This window comes from Bos indicus, chromosome 3 (genome assembly GCF_029378745.1).
Source record: "Bos indicus isolate NIAB-ARS_2022 breed Sahiwal x Tharparkar chromosome 3, NIAB-ARS_B.indTharparkar_mat_pri_1.0, whole genome shotgun sequence".
In the NCBI taxonomy this organism is placed as follows: Eukaryota; Metazoa; Chordata; class Mammalia; order Artiodactyla; family Bovidae; genus Bos; species Bos indicus.
In genome coordinates this window covers 104,937,171-104,964,175 of record NC_091762.1, presented here as the reverse complement: position 1 = coordinate 104,964,175, position 27,005 = coordinate 104,937,171, and the positions used below count along the sequence as shown (strand labels likewise).

General features: G+C 54.2%; 1 protein-coding gene across 1 annotated transcript; it reads right to left on the bottom strand.

The window, feature by feature from the left end:
- Positions 1–1,493: 1,493 nt before the first annotated feature.
- Positions 1,494–7,429, bottom strand: EDN2 (endothelin 2). The gene is made up of 5 exons (XM_019958438.2): positions 7,274–7,429; positions 6,759–6,921; positions 5,155–5,277; positions 4,002–4,100; positions 1,494–2,212 (listed from the first exon to the last, which is right to left on the bottom strand). The coding sequence occupies exons 1-5, from the start codon at positions 7,326–7,328 to the stop codon at positions 2,119–2,121; spliced, it is 534 nt and encodes a 177-aa protein (XP_019813997.2). The 5' UTR covers positions 7,329–7,429; the 3' UTR covers positions 1,494–2,118.
- Positions 7,430–27,005: the final 19,576 nt, after the last annotated feature.

Here is a 27,005-nt window from a genome sequence, read left to right as displayed (position 1 = left end):
AGCCACATGGGGTCCTCCATGGGAAACCCCTTTGTCACTCCCATTGCCAAAACCTTTTACCCTTCCTGTCTGCTCTGTCTGGGGCTCCCTCTTCACTTTCCTTCTATTGATGTGAGTCTCACTCTCCTTAGGCTGTGGGAGTGGCACCTTAGTCATGCATCTTTCTCTGACCATGCCTCTGCACACCAGCCAGCCCCAATCTCCCCCCAACTTAGGTCCTGCAGCTTTGTGCCTGTCCCTCTTGTTACATCATCACTTCTAACGGCCTGACATTCGGCTTTGCCTCTCATCAGGCCCAGGACTGAGCCCAGCACCATAACTCATCCATTTAGGGTTCACAACCAGCTCTACAAAGTGGAAAGTACTGTTTCCCATTTTATAGATTAAAAAACTGAGGCTCAGAAAGAGGAAGATTTGTTCAATGTCATACTACAGTGGTAATCCATGAATTCAATCAACAAATATTTAGTCAGTACATATAGACATGTGTACTATACACTCTGGGTTCAAATCCTGATGCTACCACTTACTTGCTGCGAGACCCCAGGAAAATTAGTTGCCTTCTCTGTGCATTAGTTTCCTCATCTGTAAAATGGGGATAATAAAAGTATCTATATCATGGGATTGTCATGAGGATGAAGTGAGTTTATCTGCATAAAATGCCAGCAAACAGTAGGAGTTCAATATGCGTCAACATGTTCTTCTCCCAGGAGGGAGTTGGGGCTGGCTCCATGGACAAGGCAGGCTTAGAGTAGTGTGTAAATAATTATTTTTCAATAACTGGCTCAGGCCACAGCGTACCATTCCCAGCAGAGGCCGGCCAGGGGAAAGGGAACAGTTTGTTCGCAGGGGGATTTGGCAGCAGTGGAGGCTGTAGGTCTCAGGAGCTGCCAGCGGGGGTAGCTTCTGGCTGTCCCTGGGACTCAGGTGAGCAGCTTCCTGGGGCCTTGGCAGGATCAGCCAAGCCAGTGCTAGAGCCCTGGACTTCTTTAGTGAGAGAAGTGTTGAGCGCCCCCAGCAGGGTCTGTCCAAGCCCAGGGTGAGGGATAAGGACCAGCCTGTGACTCCGTTACAACAGCATCCCTGGCCGGTAAGGCTGCACACAGTCTTGGAACAGCACACAGCCCTCACTGGACAGGTTTGTTCTGAATCTCAGGGGTGGCAACCAGAGGAGAAGTGGGTCCTCATAGTCTTGGCTCCTATGAAACATGCTCTGGGGAAAGGCCTGGCCAACACTTACCGGCCTGATAGAAACACAGGTCCTGGAACCCGGGATATCAAAGCTGCAAATGGCTGTCTAGGCACATGATAGGCAAAAGTCCAGAGAGGGTGGGTCAGCAGCCAGCGATGCCCAGCCGGGGCACAGGGGTGTGGAACTCAGGGCTCCACACCTGCCTCAGGCTCTTTCCCCGCCGTCCCTTTGTTCCCTTCACTTCTAAGTAGCCCCTTCCTGAAAAGTGCCTCCCACCTCCTGCTCAACCAAGACCAAATGCTAGAGCATTATTTTGTTGTTTATTACAAACACAAGTTCGCAGGTAAATAATTGAGAGTCTAAAAAAATACGTTAAAATAAATAATCGGAATCGTCAAATTTCTTAGAGCAAATAAGTTATATACAGACAGGTGAAGTGGTGCAGGCCCTTCTCACCAAGAGTGCCCTGAGGGTATGAAGGGAGAATAAGGACATTGGAGAGCGAGGGCTGGAGGGGACAGAGCGGGGGTGAGGGGTCGGGGGCGGCCGGGACTTCAACCCTGGAAGGACTCGGGCTGGCTTGGGTGTGAGTGCCCGCCACTGCACGTTGTTCCTGGTTCACAGCCGCCAGACAGGACACCTCCAGGTTAGCACATTCCGCATGCCATTCCTTTCAGCAGGGCCTAGGAACTGGAGCCAGTGTGGGAGGCCACGCTGCAGCCTGGGGCCTGATGACTTTCCTGGTGTCACGGAGCTGCCTTGAGCGAGGCCCCCTCCCCAGGGCGAGGAGGCCAGAGCTTGTGCCTGCTCCAGCAGCTGGGTTTTCTGGCCCAGGAAACAGGTCGGAAGGTCTCCCAGCTCTGGGATGCCCCTCTCCTCCTGTATCCACACAGGCTTCCTTCCCAAAGTTCTCCCAGAGTCGAGAGCTATCTCTTCCTCTGCTTGGAGTGTGTAGGTCTGGTCTCCCTCATCGGCTTCTGCTGTTGCCTAGCAAAGTGGATCTTGGTTGCAGAAATAACCCTGAAATGGAAAGAGGTCAATTGAGCATCTCTGGAGATATAGATCACTTGAGAGTTCCCCGTGAGAGGTAGCGGTCATAGGGTCTGGATTCCTTATTCATGGCCAAGAGGTCAGAGGGTGGTCACAGCCGACCCTGAAAACAAGGTCTGAACCTCAAGGAGAGGCCGGGGCAGGTTAGAAGCTTTTCTGCCCACAAGGAGCTTTGACAAAATTGATGCTCAACATCAAGTGCCACCAGGGTGACTGCACGGCCAAGAGTAGCCCCGTGGCTCTCCCCTGATTGCCCTCTCACTTCCACACCTCTATCCCTGTGGCTCCTCAGGCTGTTGACCTTCCACTCACCCCATACTCCGTGCCCTAAAATTCCCATTCTTCAAGGTCCAGCTCCAGATATGTATGGATCCTAGCAGTCCTTTGAATCTGGCTGAGACCCTGGTAGGGGCTCTGCCGTCATCTAGGTGGCCTCACTCTGGCTTAAGGCGTTCTAGCCTGGGAACTGGGAGGCTGGTTCCCAGCTTTGGGAACTTGGGCAAGGGTCTCAACCTCTCTGAACCCCCTTCTTGGTCTGTAAAATAAACACAGGCCTGAACTGGTGTGAGGCTGAGTACAGACTGGCGAAAACACTCTTTGCTGATTATGGAATGCCAAGTACTTGCAAAGTCTTACCTTGAAGTTTTTCATCTTAAGACATTTCCTGGGTTTCCCTAGTGGCTCAGATGATAAAGAATCTGCCTGCAATGTGGGGCACCCAGGTTTGATCCCTGGGTTGGGAAGATTTTCTGGAGAAAGGAATGGCTACCCACTCCAGTATTCTTGCCTGGAGAATTCCATGGACAGAGGAGTCTGGTGAGCTATAGTCCACGGGGTTGCAAAGAGTCAGACACGACTGAGTGACTAACACTTTCATTTTATTATTATTTTTTTAAGACAGTTCCTCAGTATATCCTGGGTCCTGCCTAGCCGGCCATCCTGTCTTTTTGCCTATGTTTCCGCCTCCTCACAGAGATGTGGACCCTTGAGGGGCTAGGCTGCACCCCGGCCCTGTGCAGCCCTGAGGAACCCTCAGGGACAGAGGTTCGGGATGGCTAAAACCTTCAGAGCTCCCGTAGGGCCTGGGCTTTCTTGGGGCTCTTCATGTATGTCAACTGCTCTAACCTACAACAAGCCTGTGAGATGGATAGCAGCGGTGTCCCTGCCTCACAGACAGGAACCAGAAGCACAGAGAAGTTCAGTGAGCAGACCAAGGTCACAAAGCTTGCTCGTGGCAGGGCTGGGACTTTCTAGCTCAGGTGTTGCCCCTTCAGCCACCCTGCCACATGACTGGCTATAGGTTTCTGTTCTCAAGTCAGTTTGGTTGGACACATGTTCATGGGCACCTCCTGGATGCCAAGCCTTGAGCTGAGCCATGTTGTAGCTACCAGGGAGACAGTCCAGTCTGGGACCCAGGGAGGGAACAGGCTGGGTAGCATCCGTTTGGACCCCAGCATGTGGGAGATGCTTGATTCAGACACAGCCTGAATGAACACCTGGGAACCTTCCACAGTCACAAGCCTTGAAACCCTCAATAAAAGTCCACTTCCAGGCCTGGCGGTAACAAAGAGCATAGTGGTTAAGAACACAGGCTATTGAGTCAGCCAGATGCTGTAGCTTGCTGTGTGACCTTGGGTAAACACCTTCATCTGTCTGAGCTGCTATTGGCTGCCCCGTAAGGACCCAAGGCGTCATATGGAGAATAAGGGAAATGTGCAAGGCATACAGAAGGCACTCAATCAGTGTAGGGGCCCCTCACCTCAGCCGCTGGAGGAGCTCTCCTGCTGTGGCCTGCGTCTTGCCATCCTGGAACGCAGCTGCAGGGGACCCGCTGCCTGGGACTGCCACCGCATCAGTCCTGAGTGAACAGCATTAGGGCCCAAGTGAGGGGCTGTCCAGGGCCCCCAGGCTGCCTGGCTGCAGGCCCAGCCCAGCCCCCCACCCTGACCCGCCCTCAGGAGCAGATCCATTTCCACCCTGTGCACCTGGCACCCTTCTTTTCCCAGGTGGGGTGGGGCCTGAGGAAAACTGAGCCACTGGGAATGCGTTCTCAGCCTCAGAAAGAGGCAGTGGGGTGGCTGGCCTTCCCAGAGTCTGGCCACTTGCAGCCAAGCAGAACCCTCGGCAGGGAAACTGAGGCAGGGCTGCAGCCACAGCTGAGGTCTCAGGGGAGGAGTTTCCCATAGGCCGTCATGGGAGCGGGAGGTAGGGGAGGGTGAAGTCACTGTCTGCTTTCCCAACGCTCCGCGTGGAGGGAGGAGGTCCAGAGGGCCGAAAGACTGGCAAAGGCGCTTTGTGGCAGCTCGGGGACGGTGCCATGGCCTCCCAACTCCAGCTACTGCTTCTCCACTGAGAAAGTTCCAGAGGTCCCAGAGCCCCAGCGACTAAGGCGGAAGGCCCAGCTCTCGTCTGACTGGCTGTGTAGCCTGACAGGACAAGTCCTGTTTCCTCTCTGGACCTGTGCTGCCTCAGCTGTCACCTGGGGAGGATTCCTCCTGCCCAGGAGTGGGGACGCAATGGTCTCAGAAGCCCCCAGAGCTGGGGGTAGTGGCAGGGGGGAAGACTCAAGGGTGACTGGCTCCCTGCAGGAAGGGAGGCTGCCCCACAGCCCAGGGCAGCCTCTGGACCCCCAGGACCCTGCTCCCCTGGCCCCTCCTCCACCATTTAGCCACGCCTCTGCTGGCCTCCTGGACACCCTGGAGAAGGGAATGGCAATTCACTCCGGTATTCTTGCCTGGAGAATCCCATAGACAGAGGAGCCTGGCAGGCTACAGTCCGTGGGGTCACAAACAGTCGGGCACGACCTAGGGACTAACAGTCCGCCACTGCTGGCCTTCCAGACACCCTGCCCTCCAGAGCAGGTCCAGGCCAGCAGTCACCTCTGGCCCCTTGCAGGCTGGGTGCCCACTTACCAGGGCCTTTGATGGCAGAAGGTGGCACAGGCGGGGTCCCTGGCACTGTAGCACTCACAGCGTCTTGGCAGAGAGCGGCGCCGGCGTCTTGGCGGGTTTCCCAGGCCGTAAGGAGCTGTCTGTCTGTGGGCGGGCCGCCAGCAAGGTAGTGGTGTAGGGTGGAGAGAGACAGAGAGAGGATTAGATAAACCAGGACCATTGGCAAGCTGGGACTGTCCACACTGCACACTGGGATAGCCATCCATGCCACCAGGGTGGCAGCAAAAGTAACCAGCTCCTGCCCTCAAGAATTCCCACTGCAGCTTCCTCCTTACATGCCAGGGAGCCTCGGGCAAGACCCTTACCCTCTCGGGCCTCTGTTCCCTCCCAACTGCCCTGGTCCTGCTCAGTAAGACGCTCAGCATGGTGGGGAGGGGTGGAAGCTGTCCTCCCTGCCCCTCTCACTCCCAGACAGCAATTTGAACTGATGGAGTCAGGCTGGTCCCCCTGTTCTCAAAGAAGACCCCCAACTAGTCTGGAAGAAAGGGAGAGAGTGCCCTCTCACAGAAGTGAACACTCAGGCTCACAGCTCAGCTGCCTCCATCCAGTCACCACTTGCCTGGAAGGGTGACCCAAGTGTTTCTTAGAGTTTTGACTTTAAAATGGTGCGTGTGCCTGACCTGCACGTGTGCGTGTGTGTGCATAGATATATTAGATTGGCTGAGATCGATTTCAGATTCCGTCTGGCTGAGACGGGCCAGGCGAAGGGCAGGGCCCCGTGGCCGGTCAGACCAGCACCTCGGATGCCTGAGCTAATTTTAGACGGTGTGGTTGGAGCTGCAGAGACTCCAGGTAGACCCAGCACGCAGGGACTGGCAGGGTTCCCGCCCTGAGCCAGTGTTTGGATGCGGATTAGCTCCACACACGCTTACGTGCCGGGCTTCTCTTGTCTTTTGCAATTTGGAGAAGGAAAAAAAAAAATACAAACACACAGAGAAACTTCAACTTGAAGTATGCAGTGGCCCGGAGGCAGCGCGGGTGCAGACAGAACAGACAGCTCTGGGACCCCACCCCGGCTCTGCCAGGTGACATGGGGCAGGTCTCTTGTCTGTCATTTGGGGACAGCAGCAGTCCCCGCTTCACTGGGGAGGATGGGGGTGCGTTCACGAGGTGATAACGCACCAGCAGTGCTTGGCATAGGGCCTGGCGCAGTCAAGACATGGGTGCTGTCATTAATCATATTATTCTTGGAAGATTATACAGAGGCAGCATGGCAGAGCCGCTGTGCGCTCTGGCATCTGCAGACCTAGGCTGGAGCCTCCTACCTACCACTTACTCTTCCTGTGTGACCTTGGAAAAGGCACCTAACTTCTCTGAGCCTCAGTACCCTGATCTGGAAAATGGAGCCAACACTTTCTGACCAGGCTTTTTGTGAGGATTTTCATGAGACAGCCCTCTGTCTTGCTCAGGCAGCCCCCACGTGAGAACTGAAGCAATAGCTGATTGCTATTGTTGTTAGCCCCACACTCCAAGAGAGAGCTGCAGTGTGCCAGGGCTTCCCCAGCATGCCAGCATTCCCCACCCCTGCCCCCTGCAACCCCTCTTGGATCCCTCCAGTAGCTCACCCGGGAGTGTTCACCCAGATAATGTCCAGGTGGCAAAAGTAGACGCACTCCTTGTCGAGCCAGGAGCTGCAGGAGCAACGTCGAGTCCGCAGGTGGGAGCCTCGGGCCCGGGGCAAGGGCGCTGGTTGCTCTGGGATGGGGGTGGTAGCAGCCTGGCTCTTGCCTGCATGCACAGGAGGGAGAGAAAAGTGGAGAGGTGGGTCAGGGCGCCTGGCACAGCTGGGATGGGGGACCCGCCGGGCTCCTCCTCTTGCATAATCGAGGAAGTTGGCATTCTCAGTGCTCAGGAGCCCTGGGCCAGCCTGGGGAAGCCCCAGCAGCTCTGGGTTGGAAGGACCGGTGGCTGTCCTGGGATGGCAGCACCTCTAATAGCACAGCCTCCTGCAACCCCCAAGCCGCCTAACTCCTGCCCCTGAAGGCCCCCGGCTGGCTTGGGGGGCACAGAGCCCCAGCAGGAGATACAGACAAGCAGCCTCGGGGCTGCTGCAGCTGCTGAGCCCGTGGGGGGTGCTCACCTTCGTGCAGGGCCACGAGCAGGGCTAGAGCGATGGAGCACAAGGCGGTGGGCATGGCGACCACAGTGGTGAGGCACGCTCAGGCTGGGCTGGAGTGCGGAGTGTGCCTGCTGCCAGCGTCCTGCTGCCAAGCTGAGCGACAGCTCATTGCCTCGGTGCCCTGGCTGCCTCTTATAACACCAGGCATGGCTCCGCCCCTGCCCGTCCAGCCCTGCACCGGTGGGCAGGGAGCCAGGGACACCGCCTCCTCCCAGGGCGCCCGGCCCGCCCCAGCCTCTGCGGTAGGGAGGAGGGCAGGATGAGGGAGGAAAAAGGGGGGAGGATGCTCCCTCTGAGCCTGGAGCACCTCCTGGAGTCCTGAGGCTCCCCTGCTGTCCCCAGGGACCCCTTTCAGTCCCACTGGACCCCCTCAAGTCATCCTCCAAATGCCGTGAGCCCCTCCCCACTCTCCATGGGTCTTGCCCAGAGCTCAGAGTTGGGAGGGAGAGGTCCCATGGGCAAAACCCTCCCTTTCCTTGGAGGAGACCCTGCTTTCCTGTCTGCCTACTGTCAACCAGGTGGAGGGTGTCCCTTCTGCTGTGTGGGAGGTAAATGACCTACAAGGCTGTGTGGACTTGGGAGAGTCAGAGCCTTCTCTGGGCCTGCTTTCCTTAGGGAAGGACACAGTTTACCCCTGACCACTGACCAGCCTGGAGCCGCCTCCTCCCCACCTCCCCCAGGAAGTGCCCTTCTTTCCTTCTTCTTAACCTATGTGACCCACAGATTTCCTTGATGCTAAGAAGGGGCCCTCAGAGCCCTTTCCAGAAAGGTGGCTTGTGGATATGTACACCAAAAGCCCCTGGGAAAACCTCCCATCTTGGCCAGGACAGTATGTCTTGGCTCACCCCTTGACCAGGACAGGATGTCTTGGCTCACCTCTGTGACTTTCTGCAAAAAAGGCAGAGTGATGGAGGGGCTCCCTGGGGGCCAGCATCCTGCTCCTCCCCCTTGGCTGGCTCAGAGTCCCTCCTTCTCAGGGACCCTGTCTCCAGGCACAAGAGGAAAGGCCCTCTCATTTCTTGGAACTCCCAGAACCCGTGCTCTCTCTCATGCCTGACTCATGACATTGGGCTTATCTCCCCAACAATCTCGAGGTCCAGAGCTCCAGAGAAGGCCAGCCCTGGAGCCCGTCTGGCACACAGTAGGAGACTCTGAGTGAGTGCTGTCCGAGGGAGGGGGCGGTGAATGAATGAAGGCCTGGATTTGAAATGGAGAAATTCAGGAACCCACTAAAGCCCAAGTTTTTGCTCCTGTGTTCAGTTGGGATTTTATCATTAGACATTTTGGAAGGGAGAAATAGATGACGGTGAAGAAACAGCTTTGTTTCTTCCCAGGGCATGTTCGTGTGTGTGCGCATGTGTGATCCCTGTAGAGCAGAGCAGAACCAAGGAGGGAGATACCAGTTAGCATCCCCTTCCTTCCCTCCGACTGGCTCAGGCTGCGGTGGAAGCAGGAAAAACATTTCAGAGCACAAGTGTGTGTGCAGGGCACCACCATCCTCTCTCCTTCACAACCTTACACACAGCTGTTCTCATCTGGGTGCCAGCTCCACTGCTGCCTGGGAGGAAACAGAGACTGGCCAGAGCCAGCTGTGTCAAGGTCACACAGCTGGTGTACCCAAGAGCCCACAGAGGAACTTGGGTCTTGTTCTCTCCAGTAAACCACAGTGACTCCCTGTCCAGTGCTCACACCCTCCCCCGTGCGGTGCCTCTCTAAGAATTTAGAAGAGTTATTTCTGGAATGAGGTGAGCAATGCTTTCAGTCATTTCTATGAGGCTCCGGGAGAATATAAATATGGAATTAAGCAAGGTTAGGGTTGTGGTGGCGGTGGTGGAGGGGGGAGAAAGAGGATTCAAACTACTGAACTGTGAAGAGATGACAGAGGAAAAGCAGGTCAGTGGGGAGAAGGAGGGGGTCAGGGAAGGGAAGAAAATAAACAGGGAGGCTGATAAAGACAGGTAGGGAGAGAGAGAGAATAAGGAAGCAGAGCGCAGTGAGAAGGAAAGAACTTGGATTTGAGAAAGTAAAAAAGACCATCGGAGTGAGAGCGAAGGTTCTAACCTGTCTAATCTTTACATAAATGCAAAATGCCTGCTCAGGACAATAGGCAACCAGAGGCTCCGAGTCTGGGAAACATGATAGAAGAATTAACGAGACCAGGAGACAGGATCCCTCTCTGCTGTGAAAGGAGGATGACGACAGGACAGGGGCCACCGCCCGGCCTGGCAGGGTCAGCTTGGGAGGCTGCGCCCAACTCCAGTTTCCCTCCTTCCCTGCCCGCTGCTCCAGCCGGGCGAGCAGGGCTCCTGTGAAATGGAGACGCCGGACCTGGGAACCTGAGCGAACCCCGGTCTTAGCGGCTGAAAGTGTTCCGGGAACAGCACCACCTCACTGGCAAGATTGGTTTCCAGGTAGAGAAAATCAAGCCGAGTTAAAAACAGCAGTTTTCTTTATTCCCTCTTCCCTTGCCTTTGACATGATCATGGTTTGTCTGCACAAGCCAACTGTTCAATACACACATGAATTTCCTTTAGTTCCTGGCCCGTGGGCTTCACAGATGGCTCAGTGGTAAAGAACCTGCCTGCCAATGCAGGAGACGTGGGTTCGATCCCTGGTTTGGGAAGATCTCCTGGAGAAGGAAATGGCAACCCACTCCTGTATTCTTACCTGGAGAATCCCATGGACAGAGGAGCCTGGTGGGCTTCAGTCCATGGGGTCACAAAAGAGTTGGACATGACTTAGCAACTAAGAAACAACAAGAACAACAAGAATATCCACCCTAGGTCTCTAAGCCTGGGCCCCGACAGTCACCTCTATGCCTCCTGGCTGACCTGGCTGCATGGACCCTCAACTCCTTTGCTCTGGTTCCTACTGACTGCCCCCACCAGCTGCTCTGCTGCACTGCCTCAGCCCCACCTGGCCCCGCTCCCTGCCTGGGTTGGTAAAGGCTGCAGACTGAGGCACAGGGATTCACAGGAGATCACCCTGTCAGAAGCTGGAGGAATTGATTTGCACACAAAATAATTTGCTTCACTTACACTTGGCACCAGCCTAATCCAAGAAGCAGAGATTTGTGGGGAGGGCGGGCTGGCAGAAGAGGATAGTTGGGGTGTATTTTTGGGTGAAGAAATATACCATGCTAGGAACTGCCTTCTAGAAATTCTCTCTGGTTTTCACTCCCATTGGGCAGATGAGATAACTGAGGTCCAAGAGGAGGAGCAACTTGCCCAAGACAGTGATGGGCTGGACACACTCTCCGGGCTACTAATCCAGACTCACCCTTTCCTGCACACCAGTGTAGTTCCCAGGGGTCCAAGCTGAGCCCCACTGGGTCCCTTTGAGAAGGGCTGTCAGGAAGGATCCCACTGGCAGGAAGGCAGGGACATTGGGATGGGCCTAGGCCACCTTCCTGGGGACCCCAAAGCTCCTTTGATTGCCCCTGTACTAATGATAAATTTGGTCCCATCGAATAGCTGTCCAGTGGCATGGGATGGAGGATGTACAGGAGTGAGGATTAAACATCCTTCTGATGATGTCCAACAGGGCAGGAAAGGGCTGGAGCAGCTACCTGATGTTGTAGCAGTGGGCAGCTTTGTCCCCAGCTTTGCTATTCACGCTGTGTGGCCTTGGGCAAGTCCTGTCCCTTCCTTGGCTTCCCTGGACAGCTTTCCTCTCTTCCCATCGACTGTGAGGGGCCTGCTCAGCTCAGATAGCCTACGACAGGCAGAATCAACCTGCCCTGAGTTTCCAGCTCCCAAAATGCAAGCTCTGCAGACTCTGTGACTTCATTGTTATCACTCCTGCTCCCAGCCTGGAACCCTTTGCTCTTTCACTTTCTGGAAAACCAGCCACTTCCCTGTTGTCACCTGGCCCCACCAGGTTTCAGGAAGCTCTCTTGATTGCAGTCCCAATGGAAGGGACACAGAGTCTCAGTCGCAGGCACATACCATGCAGGCATATAGCAGAGCGAGCAGATGGGCAGATGGGGCTGGCCAAGGGGGATGTCTGGACCCTGCAAGGAATGGGGGTCTGGGGAGGGTATGGCCCCGGAGCCAGCCTGAGTTGGGGATTTCGGGACTGAGGGAGCTTAGACATTCCCATAATGACCTGTTCCCGAGTTATGTCCTCAGGGCTACAGGTCAGGACTGCCCCCACTCAAGCCTAGGGCCACTCAGACTCAGGGCCTCTTTCTGGTGGGTGGTCTGGGCCTCCTGCCATCGGCTGCAGCTCACCCTGAGCCAGCAGGGCCTGCCACCGCCCACGGCATCGTCCCCACACTGGGTCTCTGCAAGAGTAGCCTCGGTCCTGTGGGACCAGCTCTCCTGGTCTTTGCGGCTTCCCCGGGAGGACACCCCCTTCTAAATTCTCCTCCTCCTTACAGCTCAGCCCATTGGAAAGATTTGTAGCTCCCACACAAACCACTTTTAAAGGGATAATTCATGTGCCCAGTCTGCTATTAACCTAAGGGTAATCAGGACAGGGTCAGCGAGGCCCATGGAACTGCTGGAATTGCAGCCAAAACCAGACACTGTTCAGTCAAAGCACACTTGTCAAGAAGAATGTCAGTCCCACTGAACATTTTGAAATAAGGAAACTAATCCAAGGACTGAGCATTCAAGATGGAGGTCTCTAGACTTGAAGTTTTGGACTTTTCTTCAAAGTTCTAAGGGCGCAATTCTGCACTTGGATACACATGCGTTTAATATATTCTGAGCTCTATGTTAGGTGGTTACATAAGTTATGCTTATTAATTGTCATAACCTACCTAAGGGGTAGGTACTATAATTTGTTACTATTTTATAAATGGGGAAACTGAGGCTCATGCCTTGTCCAATGTCAGGCAGCTAGGAAGTGGCAGAGCCAAGGCTGGAAGGCAGATCTATGTAACTCCAAAGCCCTAATCCCGAGCCCTGGGTGCCCCCTTGCTGAGCCTACTCTTACCCTGAGATGAATAACAAACAGGACACCTCAATTACTCCTTGACAAGTACAGCGTATGGGGAGCCTCTGGCAGCAACACTTCTGCAGAGGTCACCTCCTTTGCTCCTAACTCGGCAGAGAACTCTGTGCAGGCTGGAGGAAGTGGGAAGCCTAGGAACACACCAGCATCCACAGAGGGGCGTCACTCCCTCAGCAAAAACACCTCACGTTGCCGGTGCCTGTGAGGCCACTGACTGAGGACTCGTCACAGCCGTTATGTAGGCATGGGCAGTCCATACCTCTTTCACTGGATACCCACAACAGACCTGGGATGCAGGCTGGGCTCATGACTCTCACTTGATAGGTGAGGTCTTTCCAGACAAGATTCTCACTCTACAGCTAAAGAAGTGAATTCTTCAGGGTCACACAATGAACAAGAGGCAGGACTGGAACTTTCCCCTTATATTCATCTGCTGTGGGACCAGGAACCTAAATCACACATTCAATGATTCCCACCCCCAACCCCCACAATCTATTCACCTACTCACCCATTCATCCCTCCCTCCATCCATCCATTCAACCTCCCATGTCCACAGCCATCCATCCACCCTTCTATTGATCCATCCATTTATCCATTATCTGACATTTTATCCATCCTTCCATCCATATATCTATACAACCAATCTCTCACCCATCCATCCTCCATCATGACAGATGTGGTTAGAGAGATTGGAAAGGTCAAAGAGCTTTGAAAGGCATGTTAAACTTGTCCTGGAAATATCTGGTTATTTCTGGGGGAGAGGTGTCTCTCCCCCCAAATTATGAACTCACTGAGACACAGTCTTCTTTGCAATCCCAACCCCAGGGCCTAGCACACAGGCCTGGGCACATGGTCCAGGCCCAAGGCTGGAGTGAATATACAAGATGACTTAATCTCATCAGACAAAACTGCCCTTGCAGGGACACCACTTAAGATGAAGAAGACTTATGTCCCCTTTTCTGCCTGATTACATCTTCAAAATGCTCTAACGATGAAGGCTTGGACATAATTTCTAAAAGCAAAAGACAGGCAGCCAGAGAGGGAAAGTCCCTTGGCCTACACCTAGATGAGGAAACTGAGGTACAGGGAGAAGGAACAGCCCACCAGAGATCCTGGAGATCCAGAATGCCTGGATTCTCATCTCTGAGGCTCCTGCACTTGGAGGGGCTGGAACCCCAGCTTTCTCCTCCCTCCACTACCACCAGCCAAGACACGCAGCTGGTGGTTTTGCAGAGTCACACCCACCGTGTTGCCTAGAACCCATACTTTCCAGGGCGCACCCAGCACCTCACCAGGCGGCTGTCTTCCCTCTGGGAAGGGGTGAGCCACCCGGAGTCTGGGCCATGCAGAAATACAGTATTTCATTCTTCATTTAACAGCTATCCCCAAGTGCCTAGTTGCCTCTGACATCAGGCTGGTGAGGTCCGGGGTTCCCACTGTGACTCTAGGCCTACATACCTGAGCAGAGGTGTGCCCAGGATACCTCCTTGCCTTGAGGCTTTGGCCCTGCCCGCCCAGCTCCTGGGAATCCTGAGCCATGACAGACTCAGAAGAGGCCTTGCTGGGCTCTGGCAGGCAGGAGGGCGGCCAGGAGCTAAAGCCACTGCCTGGGGCAGCCTCAGGGTGTGGGGGTGAGTCAGGGGCCAGCCCACCCCTGGAATCTCTGAGGCTCTGCTGCTCTGGCTGCCAGCTTCAAAGCCCTGTGACTCAGACTCCAATCCTCCACTTATCCCCAGTGCCCAGCACTGTGTCAGGCCCTACAGAGCTCAGGGCAGGGGCAGCCAGTCTGTGCTTTCATTTTGCTGCTCACCAACCTTGGGACCAAGCGTATAGCACTGTTTAATTTTCCTGAGTATCAGAGGTCACATCCATCCGAGACTCCTAAGAAGAAAAGTCCTACCTCATAGCTGCAAGGAGGCTTTGTGGCAGAGCTCGTGGACGCTTTGGCCCATTGCCTGGCACAGGAGTTTCTTTCAGCAGGCCTCTGCTATCTCTCCCTCCCTCACCTCAGGCTGCAGGGTGTGTGTGGGCCTCTTGGTGTGGACACACTCCTGCAAAAGAGTGATGTGTGCATGTGTGTGTTGGGGGGGATGTAGTAGAAAGTGTGTGAATCTATACACCATGTGCCAGCTGCACCACGAGCATCCCTTCCACTGCCCTGGGTCACACAGTCCCTCCAGGTGCCCAAGGCCAGCCTGGCTTGCTCCACTCACCCACATTTGCCTTGGCACAGTACCTGATGCCACAACAGACATGAGGGGTATTGAGACTTGGGTCAATTTGCCTTCCTATGAAAACCAGGCTTCTGGAGCCAGGACCTGGCCTGGTGTCAGCGTGAAGCATCTTGTTCAGTCCAAATGCCCACCTGGCATAAGGCCTGCTTGGGACCTGACTTGGACCTGTCTTTCCTTCCTTTTCCCAGAGGCTTGTCACTTCCTGAACACACTGCACACTTTCTCGCCTCCCAACTTCTGTGCAAGGTGGGCCTTTCCTCCTCCTTCCATTCTTACTTGATTTATTTTGCCCAAACTCAAGGCCCATCAAAAAGGTTGCCTCCCCCAGGTGCGTGCGTGCATGCTCAGTCATGTGTGATTCTTTGTGACCCCATGGACCAGCCTTCCCAACTCCATCCAAGACATGAGATCTAACTCACCTCTGAACACCCACAATATTCTCATCCATAGCCACCTTTGCAGATGGCACTAGTGGTATAAAGAATTTGCCTGCCAATGCGGGTGACATAGAGATGCAGGTTTGATTCCCTGGGTCAGGAGATCCCCTGGAGGGGGGCATGGTAACCCACTCTAGTATTCTTGCCTGGAGAATCCCATGGACAGAGGAGCCTGGCAGGCTACAGTTCATGGTATCACAAAGAATCGGACACGACTGAATCAACTTAGCACACACGCCCATAACCACCTCTGGCTAGGCTTTATTTTATGTCTCTGAGGGCTGGCTAGTAGCTAAGGTCTCTGGTTCTGGTGTCAGACCCCTTCTTCCCCATCACATATGCCCTTTCTTCCTTTTTTGAGCTCCAGTTTGCTCATCTGTAAAATGGGTATAATCACAGTAACATGGCTGTGTAAGGATTAAATGAGGAAGAGCTCCATCGGTGGTAGCCATCATTATTACTGACTATAACTATTTACGGGCTTCCCTGGTGGCTCAGAGGTTAAAGCATCTGCCTGGAATGCGGGAGACCTGGGTTCGATCCCTGGGTCGGGAAGATCCCCTGGAGAAGGAAATGGTAACCCACTCCAGTATTCTTGCCTGGAGAATCCCATGGACGGAGAAGCCTGGTAGGCTACAGTCCATGGGGTCGCAGAGTCAGACACGACTGAGCGACTTCACTTTCACTTTCATCCCTATTTACGGAGCCTGGTCACACTCTTGCTCTCACTTCATCTTTGCAGCATAACCCTTTGAGGCATCTCAAGGCATCTGCTTTCAGATGCAACTTCAGATTCTGAGAAGTTAGAGAGCTTGACGTGTAATGGTTGGGGTTTGAATTCAGGTCTGTTTGACCCCAGGGTCAGTGTTATTTCTATCCCCTCACCCTTTACGTATGCGACCTCCCCCAGCCTCTGTTCCCTCATTCAGATCACATGCTCAACACATCACCCGTTGAACTGGAAATGAGGAGGTCACAGAAGTTTTCTCCTGGGTCCTCTCCTCTTTCACTGGCCCCATGGCCCAAGGAGCTGCCTCTCGAGCATTACGGGGGAAGATAGAGACAAAGATAAAGAGTCTCCAGTGTGCAGACAAGCTCTGAGACTCTCCCAGAGTGCTCTCTGAGACTGGGAGGTGAGGGTATCCCCAGTCCAGGGAGGCAGCTCCCAGGCTGGGAAGAAGGGGAACACGGAAGTGCAGGCTTGGGCTCAGCTTCCAGCTGGGTGGCTGCAGACAAGCCCCTTCCCTTGTCTGAGCATCAGCTTTGTCCTCTGTAAAGTGAAGTGCTTCTTGAGTGGCCTGGAAACTGGAAAACTGTGAGGCCAGCCCCAGCCAGAAAGACTCTTGAGAGAGCCTTCTGGACCCACTAAGGGAAGTGGGGTGGTCAACCTGCAGAGGGGATGCTGGAGCTTTCCAACCTGGGAAGCCCTTCCCTGATGCTACTCCATCATCCAGCGAAGAGCCAGACCATTGCTCTCCATCTCCCCATCATTCATTAAAACCATCCTGGGATCACTTAACGCCTGGCACTTTTTTTTTTTTTAATTGGGGTATAATTGCTTTACAATGTTATGCTAGTTTCTGCTATACAGTGAAATGAATCAGCTATATGTATACATATATCCCCTCTTCCTTGGATCTCCCTCTGCCTGCCCCCTCCATCCCACTGTCTAGGTTACCACAGAGCACTGAGCTGAGCTCCCTGTGCTATGTGGCAGCTTCCCACGAGCTATGTGTTATGCACACGTCACTTTAAGATTTAATTACAGCTACCGTTTATCCACATAAACGTTTACCCGTGTTTGGTCCCTGGGTGCCAGACACGGCTTGACCTTTTTCATGTCTTATCACATTTAGTCACCACAGCAGGAGGGCTCTCTTCCTCTCGTTCCCATTTTGCAGGTAAGGACCCTGAGGCTGAGAGAGGCAAAGTGGCTTACGCGAGGCCATACCACCATTTGAATCTAGAGCCACCTGCATTTTTAAGCAGGATCCTGGCCTCGGTGATGCTGTAGGAAATCTTCATGGGCTGCAGCTGGTTTTACTGTTGCCCTCCTTCAAATGGAGGTATCTTGTACAAGGTCACCCACCTAACAAGGAAGGAGCTGGGATTTGAGCCCAGGTCAGTCTGAGCCCTGGGCTGAGGCCTCAATCTCAATTCTAGATTTTCCTATCAAGGCCAGAGAGTCCCTGAAAGTAGGTTCTGGGGATGGACCTCAGGGCCGAAGTCTGGGGACAGCAGGAAAAGTGCCCCCACCCCTCAACCTGGCTCCTGGGCTGTAGGGAGCGGAACCCTGGGAGCCTGGGGGAGGGGAATAGTCTGTTTATGCGGTGAGCATTGTGCCAGGTGGTGAGGTGAGCGGTGACTCAGGCTGGGAGGCCCTGAGAGGGTGGACAGGCAGCGGGAGCAGACCTGGCCAGGCCAGACCATTGCTAGAGTTCCCTGGAGAAGGAGGTTTGGGGAAGACAGGGCTGAGTCACAGCAGCGAGAGCCAACAGGGAGCAGGGATGGCCCAATGACCTCATGCTTCCATCTGAGCCTGGCAAGGAGCGTCGGGCCCAGGTGGGCCTGGTAGGTCCATCCTGGCAGGATGGGTACCCTTCCTCTTTGGCCCACCCATAGCCAGGGGGTGTCTGTGAAACCAGAGGGCTGCCCTGCAGGCTCCCTGAGGCCTGGTCAAACCCCTACCATCCTGGGGTAGCAGCTGTTCTAGGGCACAGAGCAGAGGTATGGGAGACTGAGCCTCCAGCCACCACTGTGCTGTGTGACCAGGCCAAGCAATTCCAGCTCTCTGAGCTTTGACTTCCTCCTCTGTCTTACATTCATGTGAAGATCTCATAAGTTGGTGACTGTTGTCCAAGCCTTGGCATAGAGCTGGTGTCCTAGGGTGTAGGGAAAGAGTGTTAGTAGCTCATTCATGTCCAACTCTTGCAATTCCATGGATTGTAGCTCACCAGGCTCCTCTGTCCATGGAATTTTCCAGGCAAGAATACTGGAGTGAGTAGCCATTTCCTTCTCCAGGGGATCTTGAACCCAGGTCTCCTGTGTTGCAGGCCGATTCTTTACCCTCTGAGCCACCAGGGAGGGAAAGAGAGAGGCAGCCGTCGCCAGCCAGGAGGCCACAGGAGAATAGAGGATTGCAGTAGGTGGGCCCTGAAGACCCTGGCAGGGTCACATGCCTGTGTCCTGGCTGTTGACTGTGCTGCCTTAGGTGAGGGTCTTTTGATCCCTGGGCCTCATTTTTCTTATGCGTCAGATAAAAATAATAACTCCAGACTCTAGGGAGGATACTGGGAGTTCCATCACCTGGAGAAGGCAATGGCACCCCACTCCACTACTCTTGCCTGGAAAATCCCATGGACGGAGGAACCTGGTGGGCTGCAGTCCATGGGGTCGCGAAGAGTTGGATACGACTGAGCGACTTCCCTTTCACTTTTCACTTTCATGCATTGGAGAAGGAAATGGCAACCCACTCCAGTGTTCTTGCCTGGAGGATCCCAGGGATGGCGGAGTCTGGTGGTCTGCCGTCTATGGGGTTGCACAGAGTCGGACACGACTGAAGCGACTTAGCAGCAGCAGCAGGTCAGTATCAGGGAGGGAGAGAACAGGAGCCATCCCTCTGGGGCCCAAAGCAGTGGGAGAGTCCCCCCACTAAGCACCTGGAAGACATACTGGGAGCCTTTTGAGGTCACTGCCTGCCCCCCACCCTGGAACTCCCCAAGGCTGGTCCAGAGAGGGTGACTGTTGCCAAGGTCACACAGAAGCCATTTGAATAGATCCACCATTCAAGGGGAGGGGGCCTTTATCTTCCCAGATAAGAGGCCCTGAAAGGGCCTGGAAGGCCTTGTGGCCTCAGATTTGGGTGACGCCTGGGGGTAGGAGGAGAGGGCCAGAGCTGGGCTGGCTCAGGCTGACCATAAAGCACCCACTTCTCCCAGTGCCTCAGCCTGAGTCAGCCCAGGCTGCGGCTGCTTCTGAGTTCATCGCCTGCCTGCCCGCCTGCTGCCCAGCCTTGGAGGCACCGCCCCCCCCAGGCACAAGGCAGGTCCGTAATAATGACTCGGTGATAATGACAGCTGTGTGGGGAGCTGTGCCCACGCGCCAAGCATTCTCTCTGCCTTCATTCATTTGATCTTCCAAACGGGCCTGGGAAGTGGGCAAGGCAAGGCCTGGGAATGAAGAAGTTCAGAGAAGCTACAGGAGTTGCCCAAGGCCACACAGCCAGGAGCAGAAGAGATGGGACTTCAGGCGCCTTTGCTGTGCCTTTTGCCATCATGCAGTAGACAGGCTGAGCCTGCTCTGCAAGACCTGGGCTGGGTCTGTGGGTCTCTGTCCCAGTTGGGACTGGGGGGGAGGGCCCTTGAAGGCCTTTTCTTGGAATATGGACCCGGGGGCGGGGGGGGGGGGCTCTGTGGGATAAGGGCCAGCATGTGTTCTGTGTCAGTCTTTCTGTTGGCCAAAGAGGGAGGACAAAGAGCTACAGGACCCCAGAGGAATGGATTGTGGGGGAGGGCCCTTGAAGGCCTTTTCTTGGAATATGGACCCGGTGGGGGGCGGAGGGGGTCTATGGGATAAGGGCCAGTGTGTGTTCTGTGTCAGTCTTTCTATTGGCCAAAGATGGAGGACAAAGAGCTACAGCACCCCAGAGGAATGAGTGCCTGCCTCTTCCTGAAAGGTCAGGATGGCTTTCCAGCAGAAGAGGCATCCAAAAGAGGCTCTGAAGGTGGAGAAGGCATTCCAGGCAAGAGGTATGGGATGGGGAAAGGCTGGGAGACCTGGAAGAGCATGGCACGTGCTAGGAGCTGGAGCAAAGAGTGTGCAGGACCCAGGGATGAAAGGAGCTTGGAGGCCAGTGCACAGGCCGTGCGCACCCAGCCCGAGCTGACCTCCTCCTGAGCTTAAAGTGGAGTCTTCCCAGGTGGCGCAGTGGTAGAGAATCCTCCTGTTGATGCAGGAGATTCAGGAGCCGTGGGTTCGATCTCTGGAATGGGAAGACACCCTGGAGCAGGAAATGGCATCCCACTCCAGTATTCTTACCTGGGAAGTTCTATGGACAGAGGAACCTGATTGGCTATGTATAGTCTATGGGGTTGCAGAGTCAGACACAACTGAGCGACTGAGCGCACAGAGTGGAGTCCTGCGCATCTGTGCCGTGGTGGCCCAGACCCGCCGGGACCCAGACCAGGCCTGGCTCGGGGGCTGGTGGTGGTGGGGGTGCTGAATTCCTTCTAGGGCCTTCTCTGGACTATCAGACAAGCCTCAGATGGGGGACACCGCAACCTGGGTAAGAGCTGAGAACAAAGCCACCTGGTGGCCACCTCATTCCTACAAACTCAGGGCAAGCCTCTGACCCTGACACAGGACAGATCCAAAGAACTCCACCTTCTCTGAAATCAGGCTGTCGGGGGCGAGAGGCCAGGCTGGCAGAGGGAATATGGCAGGGCCCCTCCTGCTCCCTCACTTTCCCAAAGAGTACAGGCAACTCCGTGTTCCCCAGACTCCTGGGGAGGCCCAGACGAGTATGGCTTGGCCTGGCTGGTGACCCCAGGCATAGCTCGTCTCCTCTCTGTACTTTGGTATTGGCCTAGATGACCAAAGGTGGTTTGAAGGCTTGTTGAACCAAATCTACCTTTTCTTCCACAGATCACACTTGAACCTTCAGTGTAATTTCCCTGACAATCCCTTGAGGGCATCCTTCACAGTTACCCCACCTTACAGGTGAGGGATTAGAGGTTTAGTGAGGTGAAGTGAGGGACCAGGCTCAACCACCAAGGGTCAGGGCACAGTGAGAACACCTGCTGGGCACCAGATATTTCAATCCGCATTTTAGCATATAGGGGATACATGCAGATTCTGGAACCTTACAATTCATATTTAAATCCTACCTCTGCAGCTAGCTAGCACTTGTGCCTGGGTGAGTGCTCAGTCGTGTCCAATTCTTTGCAATCCCATGGACTGTAGCCCACCAGACGCTCTGTCCATTGATTCTCCAGGCAAGAATACTGGAGTGGGTTGCCATGCTCTCCTCCAGAGGATCCTCCCCACTCAGAAACTGAACTCATGTCTCCTGCCTCTCCTACACTGTGGGCAGATTCTTTACCACTGAGCCACCAGGGAAGCCCACTAGCACCTGACCTCAAGCAAATCAGTGTCTGTGCCTTAGTTTCCCTACCTGTGAGATGATGATGATAACAGTATTTCCTTTTGGGGTTGGTGTAAGAATATGGGAAAAGAACTCATATCAAACGCTTAAAATGGTAACTGGCACATCCCCATTTTGCAGATGAGGAAACTGAGGCTCAAAGACAAGCAGTGCCTGCATCTACGCCTTATCCCCAGCCTGCCACCTGTGCCTGATCACGAGCCCTCCCCCAGGGGGTAGCCCTGGCTATCCTGGGGAACAGCATGCCCCCCAGTGCCTCTTGCTTTCCTGCCTGTTTTGGGAAATCCTGGGACTGGGGGCTCCTGGAGAGCGTGGAGCAGGTGAGTGAGCAGAGGACCCCAGGCTGCCATGTCTGGCCCGCCCCCGCCTCCCGACCAATTTTGGGCAAAGCAGCCGCTGTGGCTCTACGTGCAGGCGATGAGTCAGCGTGCAAGAATGCGCAGGACGCTTTGTTCTCTGCTCTGCCGACTCTGAGAAGGAACGTGCTGGGGCCCGGGTGTGGTGGGCCTGACATCACCGATCGGGCAGCGCCGCCACGTGCCGCTGGGGACTCAGGTCTTAGCTGCCCTGCTGGGGACCCCAGGAGACCTCAGGGAGGCCAGCCCCCTTCCCAAGTCTCAGCGGCTCTGACTCTAAAAGGCCCTGGCAGCCCGAGCGCCCTGTGTGGGTCACAGGACGGCAACCCCTGGGGGCAGGGCCGGTGGGTGGGATGAGAGGCCGCTTAGCCACAGCGAGACCCCCAGGGTCCCCTGGGGACACTACGTGGGGTCCAAGGCCTGTTCTCTCCATGAAGCTGGTATGGGAGAAGTCCTGCCTGCTTGTGTGCCTCCCCCAAGTCACTGCCCCTCTCTGGACCGCGGGTCTGTCCAGCTGACAAGTGGGGTGACGCTGGCTTCTTGGTTTGTTTTCCTCCCCTGAGTCTCGTGCTGGACAACGAGGTCTCAAGTCCAGCTGTGCCTTGGGAAGGAGTGCAGAGGCCTAGAGAAGTCTTTGGAAACTTCGGGCGGAGGGGAGGCGCCTGAGAGGCTTTTTGTGCCAGGTCATGCTTTGATCTAAGTTCGATGCCGTCGGATGATGAGAACAGCCTTGAGTGGAAGGCATTGCTGTTTGAAGAACCAGAGGCGCAGAGAAGTGCAGTCATCTGCCCCGGGGGCAGTGTGCCTGGGTCCCTGTTCTTCCAGAGAGTTGGAGGGCAGGCTCGGCTCCCCAGGGCAGCCCCGGTGAGTGTAGCGTGACGCCTTGGGGCTACGCATCTGGGTGTTCCCGGAAGCAGCAGTTGTGACAAGTCAGAATCCTCTGCCCTGTGTGGCCTTGGGCATGTCATTTGCCTCCGGGTCCTCCCATGACAGCACTGTCATTTTCCCATTTTTGCTCCCCAGCAAGTAAATAAATGGCCAGGTCTGTAAACAGAACCTGCAGGGGGCAGGCAGTGTGGCCAGTGGAGTATAGGGAAGGTCCCCAGATGGACTTTTTTCAAGCACTGACTCCCTTCTTCCTTCCCTCATCCATGAGGTCCTGAGCACCAGGGCCTAGCATGCTCCTCCCCAGCAGTTCCACCCAGCAAATAGCTAGAGCTGGAGGGTGAGGGACCTAGTTGGCTCGGGGGCCTTTCACAGGAGGCCACCACTTGTCACCCTGGCCTCAGAGATTCAGGAAGTGGAGGCAGGTCTCCGCTGGCAGCCCCTCTCCCTGCTCAGTCTCTTCTGGAACTTTTTGGTCTCTGTCCCTCTTAGGCCATGTTTTCTGTATGAAGATGGAGAATGACCTCTCTCCACCCCAGGGCTGAACTTGCAGAGGCCATGTCCCACCTTCGTGCCTGCCATTTCTTGGAACACTGACATGTTCCCCAGCTTCAGCTGGTCCCCAGGGATGTGTGCTGCCAGAAGACGCCAAAAGCCTGGATGGCTCTCAGCCTCCCCCTGCCATCTCTATGTAGCTGTGACCTGGGAGAGCCCTCTCTGCCACCTGGGCTGGGCTGCCCCTGCATGTGGGACAGTGGCTTTCATGTGCCAGCAGTGTTTCAGCCTCATTTGCAAACCTCTCCTCCAGGGTGTGAGATGTGCCCTTTGACAGAGGCCGCATGGCCCAGTGGTTACGTACTGGTGTCTGGAGTCAGCCAGCTAGGGGATCTGGGTAGGTGACGCCGCCTCTGCCCCTCAGATTCCCCATCTGTACATGGGAGCAGAGGCCCTTTTGTAAGCACTCAGGGAGTTGCTAGATGCAAGTGCCTTACCTAACATACACTGGCTGCTGAGTCAGTATGAGTCCTGCCTGAAGAGTTCTAGTGACTTCCACATTGTCTCCGTCATCTCTGACTTGAGCCAATGATGACAGTATGGGCCTAGAGGCTGTCATACAGAGTGAAGTCAGAAAAACAAATATTGCATATTAACATATATGTGTGGAATCTGAAAATAATGGTGTAGGTGATCTCATCTATAAAATGGAAATAGAGACACAGATGTAGAGAACAAATGTATGGACACCAAAAGGGGAAAGAGTGGGGGATGAATTGGGAGATTGGGATTGATGTATATACACTATTGATACTATGTATAAAATAGATAACTAATGCAGAGTACATCATGAGAAACACTGGGCTGGAAGAAGCACAAGCTGAATCAAGATTGCTGGGAGAAATCAGATATGCAGATGACGCCACCCTTATGGCAGAAAGTGAAGAAGAACTAAAGAGCCTCTCGATGAAAGTGAAAGAGGAAAGTGGAAAAAGTTGGCTTAAAGCTCAACATTCAGAAAACTAAGATCATGGCATCCAGTCCCATCAGTTCATGGCAAATAGATGGGGAAACAGTGGAAACACTGTCAGACTTTATTCTTCTGGGCTCCAAAATCACTGCAGATGGTGACTGGCAGCCATGAAATTAAAAGATGCTTACTTCTTGGAAGGAAAGTTATGACCAACCTAGATAGCATATTGAAAAGCAGAGCCATTGCTTTGCTAACAAAGGTCTGTCTAGTCAACGCTATGGTTTTTCCAGTAGTCAGGTATGGATGTGAGAGTTGGACTGTGAAGAAGGCTGAGCGCCAAAGAATTGATGCTTTTGAACTGTGGTGTTGGAGAAGACTCTTGAGAGTCCCTTGGACTACAAGGAGATCCAATCCAGTCCATCCTAAAGGAGATCAGTCCTGAGTGTTCATTGGAGGGACTGATGTTGAAGCTGAGACTCCAATACTTTGGCCACCTGATGCGAAGAAATGACTCGTTGGAAAAGACCCTGATGTTGGGAAAGATTGAAGGCAGGAGGAGAAGGGGATGACAGAGGATTAGATGGTTGGATGGTATCACTGACTCAATGAACATGAGTTTGAGTGAACTCCAGGAGTTGGTGATGGACAGGGAGGCCTAGCATGCTGCAGTCCATGGGGTCGCAAAGAGTCAGACATGACTGAGTGACTGAACTGAACTGAACTGAATGAGAATCTACTTATTAGTAGTAGGGAGTAGGGAGCTCTACTCAGTGTGCTGTGGTGACCTAAATGGGAAGGAAATCCAAAAAAGGGGGGATATATGTATACATATTGCTGATTCACTTTGCTGTACAGGAAAACTAATACAACATTGTAAACCAACTATATGTTAATAAAAATGAGGAAAAAAAAAACCCACTCCTCTTCTGCTGATCTCTGCAGTCATAGATTCTTCTGGGTCATAGATTCTCCCCATAGATTCTCCCCATAGACTCTTCTGTGATCATAGATTCTTCCCCAGTGAGGAAGAAAGACCCTATGCCAAGAATGATCCCTTCTAGCTGAGACCAGGCCACTGCAGCCCAGAGACCCAGTGCTCTGCCAGGCAGCAAGGCTGTGCAGGTAGAGCTGGCTGGCTGTCTTGGATGGAGAACGGTGGTCTGTGCAACCCTTTGGCCTCCAAGTCCTAGAGGCTGAGGACACAGGGTGATGAGAGAGGAGACTGGAGCAAGTTAGAGTCTGCACATGCCCCCCCCCGCACTTCCTGACACCTTAGGACTCCACCTTGGCCTGGAACGCCTGCCTGGATTCCTGCCCGTGTGGTTTCCCCTGGGCCTCTCCCTCACGTCCGCTGGCAGAGCATCCCCAGCTGTCTGCATTCCTCTGCTGTGAAGACGGCCACCTCAGGGGCAGGCCTGGCTAGGGCAGGCCTGGCTAGAACACCCCTGACTGTGGCAGCGTGCGTGCTGGTGAGGTGTGCAGGGACACACCTGTGGGCACCAGCCTCTCCGAGCTTGCACACAGCTGTGCCCTGTGTGTCCATAGATGCACGCATGTGTGTGTGCAGGAATGTGGAGAGGGTGCCTGTGTGGATATGCACGAGTGCATGAAGAGTACAGGGGGAACTTGCGGATCTCTGATGGCTCCAGGGACCCAAGGGCAGGAACATGAGCTCATGCATGATGTAGGGGCTGGTGAGTGTTTCCCATAACTGAGAACCCTTGCATGTGTGAGGGTCATGCACCCAGAGGGTCATGCACCTGTCCTGGGCTCAGCTCATAGCCACTGAGAGAAACTGGAGGAAACAAGAGATGGGGCTCAGGATGAGCTCAAGCATAGAGAGTCCACTTGCCTGGCTGAACTGAGAGTTTCGCACTTGTTCCCCCATTTAACCCTCACACCAATCCCAAGAGGGATAAAAGTGGATTTTGAGGCTTGGAGAGGGCCAGTTACTTGCCCAAGGTCACACAGTCTGTAAGTGGTGGCAAAGTGAAAGTCACTCAGTTTTGTCCGACTCTTACAGTCTATGAAATTCCCCAGGCCAGAATCCTGGAGTGGGTAGCCTTTTCCTTCTCCAGGGGGTCTTCGCAACCCAGGGATCGAACCCATGTCTCCCACGTTGCAGGCACATTCTTTACTAGCTGAGCCACAAGGGAAGCCCGTAAGTGGGAGCCAACCTTCAAATCCATGTCTGCCTGACTCTTGAAGCTTTCAGGCAGAGCAGGGAGCTGCTGCAAGGGTCACAGTGCAGGAGAGACCAACGCACCGTAGAGCTCAGGGCTGAGCTCTTCCCTTGGAGGGCAGGAGACTTGGAGACGCCCACCCACGCCTCTTGCGCCCAGGCCCCCACCTGCCCCAGTGGCTGCATCATCATAAACATGCATGTGGAGTCATTGCTCTGTGTCAGGCCCTGGGTAAGTGCTTTGTACTAATCTCACCTAATCCACCCCAACACTCTGAGAGGTTGGTATTGTTATTAGGCTATTATTATTGTAATGATATGTAAATAATACATCTACATATATGTGCCTGCGTGCTCAGTCACTAAGTCATTTCCAACTCTTTGTGACCCTATAGACTGTAGCTCGCCAGGCTCCACTGTCCATGGGATTTCCCACCCAAGAATACCGGTGCCTATATGCATGGTAAGTCACTTCAGTCATGCCTGACTCCTTATGACCCTATGGACTATAGCCCACCAGGCTCCTTTGTCCATGGGATTCTCCAGCAAGAATACTGGAGTGGGTTGGCATCCCCTCCTCCAGAGGATCTTCCCCACCCAGGGACCTGAACCCGCATCTCTTATGTCTCCTGCATTGACAGGAGGATTCTTTACCACTAGCACCTCCTGCGAGACCCAAATGTGGGTAGACACACATGTCTACATGTATATATGTATCAATACCTATGTGTATGTGCATATATGTACGTGTATATACGTATACATATACATGTACATATATATAACATCATACTTGTGTTCAATTCTTTGTGACTCCATCGACTATAGTCCACTAGGCTCCTCTGTCCATGGGATTTTAGTATTATAGACAGTATTATTTGGGCTTCCCTGGTTGCTCAGTAGTGCTAAAGAACCCACCTGCCAATGCAGGAAACACAAGAGACGTGATACAATCCCTGGGTCAGGAAGATCCCCTGGAGGAGGAAATGGCAACCCACTCCAGTATGCT

Excerpts from the sequence above, each read along its gene's own strand:
- EDN2 (XM_019958438.2), bottom strand. The coding sequence starts at position 7,328 with ATGCCCACCGCCTTGTGCTCCATCGCTCTAGCCCTGCTCGTGGCCCTG. Across the intron at positions 5,278-6,758 it reads ATCTGGGTGAACACTCCCGG|ACAGACAGCTCCTTACGGCC; the intron begins GTGAGCTACTGG and ends GCCCGCCCACAG. Across the intron at positions 2,213-4,001 it reads GAGCTCCTCCAGCGGCTGAG|GGTTATTTCTGCAACCAAGA; the intron begins GTGAGGGGCCCC and ends TTTCCATTTCAG.